The following is a 12,469-nucleotide window of genomic DNA, read 5'->3' on the forward strand; positions in this document are numbered from 1 at the left end:
CAAGATAAATTTGATATATTTATAACTGATTATATTTTTCCGCAGGTTAGAGAATATAACACATATTACTTATCATTTAAAGTTTGGACCCTTCTTCAATCATATACAAGATGTCAGAGAGGATAAATGGCTGGAACCCACCTAAATCATGGAAGAGAATAACTTGCATCATTATGATTCAAGTCGACTATTAAAATAAGGATGTTATGACTGCTGCCCAACACTCTCTGACAACAGTAAAAAAAGTTAGGTGTGAACCTGCAGTAGTGACTACGAGGCTGTAGCAAGTAGAAAGATCCATAACAGACTATCTGATTGCGTTTGTACAGCAAAATTCATCATCAGGAAAAGGTGTTGAAGAACCCTGGCATTGGAATTCAGGCTTTGTCATGTGAAATGAACATTTCATTCTCCACTACGAAGCTTGAACTCAATGAAGACCTTCGCTACTACTCATACAAGCGCCACAAAAGCCAGTTGCTCACAGAATAGACCCATGAAAATCGTTTGATTTTCATGGGTCTATTCTGAACTTTTGATTTTCATGGGTCTATTCTGAACTTTTTGATTTTCATGGGTCTATTCAGAAACTTTTGAACAAAGGGAAACATCCTGCTGAACTACAAACAATTTGGTTATTTTCCGATCAGAAAAACTTTTGCAAAGATCAAAAACACAACACACAGAATAACAAATGGCTTGCAAACAGTCCAAAGGACATTCCTCATGTAATGCAGACTAAATTTTCCCAAACTGTGATGGTTTTTGGATGTGTGTCCTCTGAGGGCGATGTAATGCCTCAGCATTTTTTCAGAGAGGGCCTCAGGTTAAATTCAGATAGCTATGTGGAGTTACTAAAGACTGTAGTCAAGCCCTAGATAACAAGGGTAGTCAATGGTAGGCCATTTGTATGGCATCAGGATCCTCCCCTTGCCGCACCTCTGGGAAAAGTCAAAAATGGTTGTCTGAAAATTTTTACGACTTCACTAGTCCAAATGTTTGGCCTCCAAACTCCCCAGACCTTAACCCCATGGATTATTTTGTATAGGGCGCAGTTGAAAAAGACACCAATCACTGTGCCAGTAATACAAAAGCCCAGTTAATGGATAGAATTAAGAGTGTTTTTGAGGCCCTTCCAGGAATACTGTAGCATCAGCTTGTTCCAGGTTCGGAAGCAGGATTAAAGCTGTGATTGATGCTAATGGTGGTTATTTTGAGTGAAACTTGTTGATAGTAGTGTAATTTCTGTTTCTGTAATTTTTTTTTTTTCAATTGATTAAATTTAGTAATTACAAAGATTTTTCCTTACAAAACTGTCAAATTTATCCTGACCACCCTGTAATTATTTGGCTTTTATGTAGGGGTGTACCAGATTGCTGAAATTGTTGAAAAAATTACGGCCGGAACAAGATTTATATTTATGTAGTTTTTTACCTTCAACATTGAAAGTGAAAGCCTGCACCTCAGCATCGTGGCTACATAATATATATATATATATATATATATATATATATATATATATATATATATATATATATATATATATATATATATATATATATATATATATATTTATATATTACTTTTCAACTATTTAAAAGTTAAGAAACATTAAAAATGAGACTATTGTCAGAAAAAAAGAGCTTGTTTTTTCTTTTATTATTTCAATTAAAATTTCTAATGTTTAAAAACTCTCCACTAACGAGAGTACAACAAGTAAAAAAATAAAATTATTTTAGAGCGCTAAATTACATTGTATTTATTAAGAAATTTGTATTTTTTTCCTAGGTTTACCCATAGTGCTTCATTGCCCTGTAGGACAATGATTTTTTGATTTAATTTACAAAGTCTGCGTCACATGTCTTAAATAAATTAAGTAAAAAATAAATTCTGGCATTCTGGCCTGAAATATCATAATTCCAGTCAGAACCGGAATGTGACCTAAAAGTCACAAATTATGGTACATCCCTACTTTAATGTAAAACAACCCAAATATGTCTAAAAAATAAAAAAATAAATTACTTATGTTTTATTATATACGAAAATACACAAGAAAATATTTTATACCAACACTAGTGTTGGTGTAAAACATTTTCTTGTTAATCCCAAATAATTCATTAGTTATAACTCACCCTAGTTTATGTTTCATAATGAATTATATATAAAAGCCAAAAATTAAAATAAGATAGAATCAGGATAACTTGCAACTTTCATAGTTTGCAGATTATAGTTTTATGGTCTAATTAAGGTACTCCTGCTTGAAGCAATTGATCTTTTTAAGAAGTTTGAAAATTGCTGGTGTTTATTCTGCGACTATTTAATTGTTTAAAAATTTAGTTGACATTTTAAAATTGTTTAAATGATAAAGGTTGCTAAAATGTTGGTAGCAGTGTGGTGCGGTAGTGGTGTAGTGGTAAAGCGCTCGCTTCATAAGTGAGAGGTTCCGAGTTCGATCCCCACCACGTCCCTGGTAGTACTGCGCTCAACTTGTTTCTCCGCCCATAGGTTTCCAATTTTCTTACTTTCTAATATACACATATCACGGTATGCTCTTAATATGTATTTATTTATATTCGTTTGTAAATTGTACATGCATGTTAACATTAAAAATTATGAAACTATACTTTTTATTGTTTATGTACTTATACAATTTACAAATGGACTTATTTTGTATAAATACATATGTTAAAAACACTAATTATGCAATTACCTGGTATTTTTATACTGCTGACATTACAAGAAATTAAAAAATTAATTTTTACACAAATTACTACCAATTTTGCTAAATTTTTAAAATTTATTCATAAATTAAAAAAATAATAAACAAAAATAATTCATCTTAAAAGATGTTAAAGGATATTGGCGCCAATCAATCTTAGAACTGGAAGTTGTCTTTGTAGTTTTCGTGATTGCATATCGTCAACTTTCTATACCACTTTCTCAAGCATTCAATAACCATTTTGATAACTTGTTTCAATGTCTTCTACACCGAATTCCTATGCATTTAAGTATAATCTCACTGCATCTATGGTTACAATAAAATAACACTGTAATAAATTAAGTAAAAAACTCTATGAATAAATATATTATTTGACTTACTAAAAAAAAACTTTAAAAAAGTGAGTATGCTTTGAATGATTTCTTTCCTCTCTGTCCTGTTAAATTTAATCGGTTAGTGAGTTGGCAATCAAGTAGAACAGGCATCGCTCATCAAGGGAAATCAACTGCTTAAGTAGGCTAGCCAAATTGCAGTTGGCTCTAACGCTAGCCAAATTGTAGTTGGCTCTAACACTAAAATTGCATGGTGAATTAATTTTAATGATGCATAGAAAAGACTTTTCAAAAGTAATTGTCTTGATGTAATCCATGAAATTTGTTTAAAGCAAAACTTGCTGAATGGTAATTTAAATAACATATGGCTACTTTGATATTCACAATGGTTGTTTACGTGAAACAATATCAATAATTTACGTAATAAAGTAATTTGATCATAATGTAATCAAATAATTTCAATGTTGTTAGCAATGATCATTGAAAATGATTATTGCTAATAAAATTAAAATTGTATTGAGACTTAACAGCTTCCAGCAATCCAAAAAAAAAAAAAAAAAAGAAGTAGAGAGGCTGACAGTATTTCCAAAGCACTGTGTTAAAAAAAGTTAAAAAGACATTACTACTAATTATTATGAGCATAACATAAGCTATTATTGTTAATGACAAAAAACAACACAATAGTACGTAATAGTACAACATAGCTAGAACCCAATTAACCTTTAAAACTGGTTTTGTATTGTTGCCAGTAAATAAAATTATTTTTATCTTTATGTAGAATTCCAGTTTCTCCAACATTGACAACATTAGGCAAAGCGATGACAACAGTAGGTAAACTTATGACAACAGTAGACAAGGCGATGACAACAGTAGGCAAACTTATGACAACAGTAGGCAAGGCGATGACAACAATAGGCAAGGCAATAACAACAGTAGGCAAACTTATGATGACAGTAGGCAAAGCGATGACAAAAAAAACCTGCAAAATAAAAATATAATATACAAAAATAAGTATATAAAATTGATTAAATATAAAATTGTTATAAACAGCTATTATGAAAACTTAATAAAATTTAATTTGTGAAAATGATGTAGTTACTAATACTAAAACTATAACAGTTTATTATTGCTCATTTAAACTAATAATTTGTAAATTAATAAAAAAAATACGTGACTCCTTAGTAGTGGTAAATTATTAATTAAAAAAAAAATTAAAAACATCTCAAAAAAAAAAAAATTACTTTATTATGAAAACATTGTGGCAATGGGGTCGATTTTGAAATCATTATTTTAATGAACAACCAACTATTTAAAGACTCATTTAAAGAGCAAAATTATTAATAACACTATAAAATTAAAAAAAGAATTTGAGATTTTTGACCAATCTTTACAAATTTAAGTTCTTTAATATTACTCATTTAAATTTCAAATAAAATTCAAAGTAAATTGTAAAATATCTAAAAGTAATTTTAAAATTAAGAGTATAATAAAAAGTAGATAAGCGTAAAGTTATACTTCAATTAAAATATAAAAAATAAAACCTTCTTTGGTTAATGATGCTGATAGGCTAACTATCAAAAGTGGTTAACTTAAAAGTAAAATTTAACCAACTCTTGCACTAATAATAGTAATAAATAATAAATAGTAATAAATATTAATAATACTAACTTAACCACTTCTAGCAATAATATTTAGATACTAGTTATAGTATGATTTTGGAACTTTAATTCCTAGATCATATTATAACTTGAGTTACACAGTCGTTAGAATTGTTTCCACACTCTTGTTTATCACCATTTAATCATATTTTAGGTGTTATAATATTGTTTTTAGGAACTGGGGCAGCATTATATGCTTATCACAATATTAAAAAGCACGTTATAAAAGAATTGACACAAATTTCACACATAATTGTGTTATCGAATGAAGAGATTTTGAATCAATATCTTTCAAAAGGCCTTATAACAACTATCAATGCTGAAAAATTAATTATTGGTGCCTTAGAAAATGCATTTTTATCTATAGATGAGGAAATTAAAAATCAAAGAACAAATAATCGCATTGAAGGAGGCTGCACTGCTGTTGTTGCTTTGTTTATTAAAGGTAAGTTTCCGTTGATTGGTTGAATGATCAAATTTTGATCATTCTACCAATTGAGATTGTCTAGTTTGAATCTAATTGTCTTATATTGTTGTCAGGGCTTGTTTTAAACATAACACAGCTGGCAATTTATGTACACGTTTGCTGAAAGCTTAAGCTTTTATTATTTTTAAATAATTAAGATAGTTAAATCTTTTTAATACAGCTGGCAGTTTATGTACACGTTTGCTGAAAGCTTAAGCTTTTATTATTTTTAAATAATTAAGATAGTTAAATCTTTTTAATACAGCTGGCAGTTTATGTACACGTTTGCTGAAAGCTTAAGCTTTTATTATTTTTAAATAATTAAGATAGTTAAATCTTTTATGCGGTAAAATAAAAGAAGTAATTATTATATTAGTTACTATTATTATGTATATATTAATTATTATTAGTTGTTATAAAAACTATTTAATTCTTTAAATGATAATCATGTAAAAAAGTTTGTTGCAAAAGTTTGAATGACATATTCAATATAAGCCCTATTTACAAATGAAATTAATTCAGATAAAACTGATAAATTCAGATAAAAATTAGTTTCAGATAAATTTTATTTGAAAGTATTACTGAATTATTATATTACTGTTTGATAATAAAAGTTATTTAAAATTTTTCTTTAGCAATTATAAGTGTATTTTATTTTTACTAAAAATTCAAATCCTTAAAAACTTGTTTTGTCCATTTAATGTCCAATTTAATGTCCATTTAATGTCCAATTTAATGTCCATTTAATGTCCATTTAATTTAGTGTCCATTAAATTTTTATTTTAAATACATTAAACTTTTTTTAAAGGCAAGTGAAAACATTACAATATATATATTTTAATAAATGGTACTTGGAAGCCTAAAATAATCGCTGGTAAAGTAATTAAATACAGTTTTTATTTTTGACTCACTAACTTTTTAAAAGTAAAAAACTATTATTAGTCGTTTAATCATTATTATTTTTACAATAGTATTATTAATAATAAAAATAATAATAATAACAATAATAATAGTAATAATAACAATAATTTATACTAATAGTATAAGATAACAGATTAATACAAATTATAGTAATAGTAATAATAATTATGTTTTCAATAATTACAATGGAAAAAAAAAAAAAATCTTATAATGGTAGTTATAAGCATAAAATTATTTAAAACAATAAGTTAATGATTTATTAGGATGGTGTTACTCATACAGAAATCTGATCAAAGGATAATACTGATTTTTAAATATAATATAAGTAATAATAAGCAAAGACATACATTGAAACACATGGACGGTAAACACATAGATTAAAGCACATAAAACATACAGTAAAAATAAACATGTATAAATCATAATTTGCAGGTTATAATAATAAAAAAGGAAAAAAATAAACAAACAAAAAGTACTGATTATAATTGTAGTAATAATGAAAAGAAAATTAATAGTATATTTTAATGGTAAGGATGATAATGTCAGAAGTTATTTTAGGATGTAGTTTTTTAGACTCATTCAAAATGCATGCAAGACTCCTGTTCCATTCACAGGCGCACTGATAAACAATAGAATGTTTAATATACTCCTGGGTTTTAAAAGGTAAATTTAGTTTTCCATTGTATATATTTCTAGTGTACTTTCTGTGAACACGTTTGTAATGAAAGATAGTAAATTTTTATTTAAGGAGTCAAAAGCAAAGAGAAGATTATCATACTCTACTAACCCTGGAAATGTTGAAATTTTGGAAGTTTATTAATCTAAGGGATTGATGCTGAGATAATTGCAACTTTTTAAATCGATAGTGTCCAACTTGACCCCAAACTTGACAATAATATCTAAGATAAGATGAAAATAGTGCATAGTAAATATTCTTAAGTGTAACTTTATCGACATAATGATGAATTATTGAAAGCATACCATTAGCTCGAAATTCTTGCTTAGTTCATCGCTGTGAAAGTTCCATGAAAGATTGCAATCAATTAACACACCAAGATGTTTTATAGCTCTCAAAAGATGTAGCCGTTTATTATTAATTTTGATTTCAGCATTTAAAAAAATAGTTTTTTCTCTGAGATGAAAAAAAAAAAATTAGTTCAATTTTTTTGATGTTAAGACAAAGGTTAGCATTTAACCAGTGAACTTTAGATCCAGTGAACCTTTTAGATCCTAATTTATATTTTTACATAAAGAATGATACAATTTGTTGATCTGCAAAATACAAAGCCATAATTACAAATTTAAGAAATAGTGAATAAATAAAAAATTAAACTTATTTTAATTTTTTTATACAAATGTAGAGAAAAAAAAAGAAATTAGTTTGGTTTTTTTATTAAAAAAAAGTTTAACTAAAATAAAACAATAATAAATTTTTTAATAAAAAAAATTTATTATTAAAAAAATACATTCTAAAACATATTTACATAAAAGAGTTATTTTTTCAATTGGACTGCTTGTTTTGCAGTAGTTTAAAAAAGTTAAAATGTCCTTAAAAAATAAAGGATAATGAGAACTTTATGAAATCAAATTCTCATTATGTTAATGCATTAAGCATTCTGTATTTAAAATAAGGCCTGCTAGTATTAGAACTCTCTGCCTTAAAAGGAGCATGTTTTTAATTTTTTCTACAATTTGACCATGGCTGTCTAAATTTTTTTACAATTTAAACTTCAGAAATCGAAAAAAAACAAACTGTTCATGTTAAATATAATAACAAATTACTTAATGATTTTTCAAATAAACACATTTTGTTTAAATTATCAAAGATTATTATACATATATATATTTTTTATTTATATAAGCATGTAATTTTTATGTCAAATACATATGTTTGAAAGTATAGTTTTGGAAGTCGGTATTTGTCAATGTTTTTATTTTCAATCTTTTGAACGATCATTAAATATATTTACAAATTTAAAAATTATTATAAAACAAGTTTCGAACTTATAAGTTCGATATTTTTTATAATAATTTAAATAAAACTTGTTATTTTATTAAACAATCATTAGAGGTAATTTTGTTTCCTTATATAAATGCTTCACACTTGGTTCAAAATGAGAACAAATCTATACTCTTTTAGTTTAAAATAGATTTAAACAAAAAAATGTCTAATTGGCAAAAATAATTTAAAAAGAGAAAAAACAAAACAAGCAGAACCTTTCAAAATGCAGAAAATGAAAAACAGCTGTAGAAAATGACATTGAAAATATGAGAATAAAATAAGAATATAAAAATAATATAAAATATATTATGTATAAAAATATATAAATATAAGAATTAAAGTTCAAGTGAAAGACAAAATAAGAGCAAAATAAACTTAATTGAAATTAAACACATTAATGAAGGGTACAGTGAAACTACTGCAATAGTGGAGTTGAATTTGGAAATCAAGTTTTCAAACAATAACATGAATTTGGCTGTTAATGTGAATAAAAATAACTTTAATATCGTGGATTGGCCAGAAAATTTTTCACTACTATTAGTTCAAGAATTAGTTACAAAAGCACCTACTAAATTTTCTGTTACTGCTTACCCAAAAGGTGATGAAAACGGATTATTTAACAATGTACATTTTGATTGCAAAGATCCTAATGGCAAATTAATCCATAGATCTTGGCATTTTGACTCACTTAAATCTGAAAAAGTTTTGTTATAAATAGTTAAGTAACATTACTTCTAGTTAAGTAAAAACTGAAACGAATGAGACATGTGACACTAACTTTAAAAAGGTATGAAAGCAGTGCAGAGCGCTATGATTTATTCGGAAAATAGATTTGAGGTTGATATTTCACACATTTTAAACTATTGATTGTCTTACTGAAGTATAACACTGAGGCTCTGTTATTAAGAGAATTGTTAATATAATTTTAAAAATTCTGAAAATATGGCATTCCGTGGATCATCAGACCAAATTTTTTCATAAAATAAAGGGAAATTCTTAAAAAAGAGCAGAGCAGTTGAGAATCCTAATTGAACACATTATTTGGGAAAGAATATTCAGGAGGAATTATCTCAATTAATTAAAAAAGCAACAAAAAATATATTTTAAGTATGATTGAAAAGGCTCAGTAAATTTCCAATATTGTCGATTATACACCAGATAATAGTCACATAGAGCAAATGTCTATTATTATACATTATGTTAACATTAAAAAACAGTTGAATAACCAGGTATAATCAATGTTGCAACTTATGAAAGTTTTATACATTTATTAGATATTTTAGGAATAGGACTTACTGAAGAAATTTTTGGAATCAAATAATCTATTTGTCATTAATATTTGACAAGAATATGACAATAGATCATATGTGAAAGTTAAAAAGTTTGGTGTTCAGAAGTGTATAACGGGTATAAACTCATGAACCTTTTATATTCCTTGTGTCTGTCAATCCTTGAAATTGGTTGTTGCGAATGCAGTTCAATGATCTTTAGAAATTTTTTTTTTCTCAAAAATTCAAGCTATTTATAATTTTTAGTGGTTCTACAAAGCATTGGAAAGCAAAGCTCAAACAAGAGAATTTTATGATTGATGAATCTAATTTTTTCAGTAGACCTAAGAAAAAATAATGATATAGAATTAAAATTTTTACTCAGGATTTTGGGCCGCAGTCTTTAATTTTGAACAAAATTGGATAAATGAGGCATTTTCTTAGACAATCAAGTCTCAAGGGTGCTATTTTTGGATTCCTCAAGTAAAAATCTAATACCAAATTTTAGTAAATTTTTCTAAGCCATTATGAAGATTGTATATGTCAAAGTTGCTTTGTTGTTGCTTCAAATAATCAGTAAAATGCTGAGTCAGCATTATTTTAACTGATGATATCTCTGGAACCCATTTGTATTTTTAACTAAAATTTTTTCAGTTTTTATTTTTTTAACATGGACTGCAAATGAGGTAAAAATGAACAAATTCTGAGATGTAAGGGTGTTGATAATGGTTTTTTTTTGGATGATTTCAAACAGAATTACCCTTTAGTATATCAGCATAGATATAATTGGACTTTTTGTTTCCAAGTAAAAGTATTAATAATTTAGTTTGTTAAGCATTTATTACATTAATTGCATATTTTAACTTTTATACACATTTTCTTCAAAAAAAAGTATTTGATTTTTTTGTTTGTTAGATCAGCTTTATGTTGCAAATGCTGGCGACTCACGTGCAATAATCTTTAAAAATGGAATTCCTATTCCTATGTCATCAGATCACAATCCTGAATCAGAGCGTCGCAGAATTCAAAGTGTTGCAATGCTTGAACCTACCTTGTTAAAAAATGTTTATACACGATACCAGTTTCAACATCGATGCCATAAAAAAGATATAGGAACAAAACAATTGTTTAGAGATTATAATATGGAAGGTTGGCATTTAAAAACTATTGATAAAAATGATATTAAGCCACAGATTATTTGTGGTGAGGGTAAACACTCAAGATTGTTGGATACAATAGGTATATAAAACAGTTTTTTAGTTATAATTTGTTGTATATTATTTTATATTTGTATATTGTATATTGTTTCATAATAATATATATATATATATATATATATATATATATATATATATATATATATATATATATATATATATATATATATATATATATATATATATATATATATATATATATATATATATATATATATATATATATATATATATATATATTAGGGTGGCTCTTAAAACAACATTTTTGAAAAAAACCTGTTCTGACCCCTTTACTTTGTTCTATATAATACTAAAACACTAGGTTTAAAATTTTTTTTAACAAAAAATTATTTTAGGGGTAGCTCAAGACCCTTAAAAATTTGACTGGTCCCTAAAATTTTGAAAATAAGAGTTCTTCTAAAGTATGTCAACCTGGTACTCAAAAGAAGCGAAATTATATAAAAACATTAAAAATAATAATTAATTTACAAAAAAATAACTTTTTTCTTAAATAAATTTATAAAAACTATTGTTTTTAAGCTGAAAATAAAAAAAGTCATTATTTTCAAGTTTTAAAAAAATAGTTTTTTTAAACATGCTTTTTTTGTAAAGTGATTACTGTTTTTGAAGTTTTTATATAATTTCGCTTCTTTTGAGTACCAGGTTGACATACTTTAGAAGAACTTTTTTTTTCAAAATTTTAGGGACCAGTCAAATTTTTAAGGGTCTTGAGCTACCCCTAAAATAATTTTTTGTTCAAAAAAATTTTAAACCTAGTGTTTTAGTATTATATAGAACAAAGTAAAGGGGTCAGAACAGGTTTTTTTCAAAAATGTTGTTTTAAGAGCCACCCTAATATATATATATATATATATATATATATATATATATATATATATATATATATATATATATATATATATATATATATATATATATATATATATATATATATATATATATATATATGTATATATATGTATATTAGGGATATGACTTTTTAATTTTTTTTCAAATAAAATGTTTCCTGTATCATAAATCGATGAACTTTTACCTAAAATCATGAAAAAAGGCCCAAATAGCTTTCTGCAACAAAAAAAGGTCACCCCCAAAATAAAAATTTGATTTACCATTTTTATACATTCATTTTTGACCGATGTTTTAATCTTAAGCTTAATTCTCAGCTTAATTCTATTTATTTCATTATTTTGTTATGAATTTATAAATATAACGCCACACGTTACCATGGCAACAAAACGGCCGTGTGCCGGCAAATACTTGGAATTGTTATGTGATGACGTCATTGTGTTACCACGGTGATATAGACGACTGTAACAGACTGTAGAAGATTATAGAACTTAGTAGAACATTCTGGAAGCTCTAAATAATTATATAAGCGAGCTGCTGTCAGAGCTCAGTGTTGATAATGTGAATAGTTCTATGAAGTACTCTGCGTGTAACTGAGCTAATAAGGAACTACTGTAGCGAACTAAAGACGCTGTAAGTGTACGAAGTATAAGTAGTTGTAGCATTATCGTTAGGATACGGACTGGATTATCGAACTGTTATCAACATTGACTGGATTATCGAACTATAATTGGATTACTATACAGTTAAAGTATTTTATTAATTAAACGACTTTATTAAACGGATATTTACGCTCAGCTATCCGTAAAGTCGTAACAATATTATATGATGTCTCACAAGAAAAGTCATACCACAGTAACAAAGAACAAGAAGACTTGGACTAAAAATTTGGTGAGATTTCAAGAGTCACACAGAAGAAGAGGAAGCGTGGCTGTAGAAGAACATTCACTCGATGAAAAATCCAGAATACCACTTCAATTGCAGATCGTAGGAAGATACCAGTTTCTCGGAGCATATGT

At 26.5% G+C, this 12,469-nt stretch overlaps 1 protein-coding gene across 3 annotated transcripts in view; it reads left to right on the forward strand.

Moving 5' to 3' along the window:
• The window catches only part of LOC100210854 (protein phosphatase 1H), a 63,427-nt gene that overhangs the window by 31,220 nt on the left and 19,738 nt on the right, over positions 1-12,469 (forward strand). For 2 of the 3 annotated variants that reach the window (XM_065807780.1, XM_065807781.1), the window contains exons 3-4: positions 4,885-5,154; positions 10,282-10,605. In XM_065807780.1, coding sequence (XP_065663852.1) covers positions 4,885-5,154; positions 10,282-10,605 — 594 coding nt within the window. The remainder of the gene's footprint in view (positions 1-4,884; positions 5,155-10,281; positions 10,606-12,469) is intronic. The other variant, XM_065807782.1, reaches the window with a different exon arrangement.

This window comes from Hydra vulgaris, chromosome 10 (assembly GCF_038396675.1).
Source record: "Hydra vulgaris chromosome 10, alternate assembly HydraT2T_AEP".
NCBI lineage: Eukaryota > Metazoa > Cnidaria > Hydrozoa > Anthoathecata > Hydridae > Hydra > Hydra vulgaris.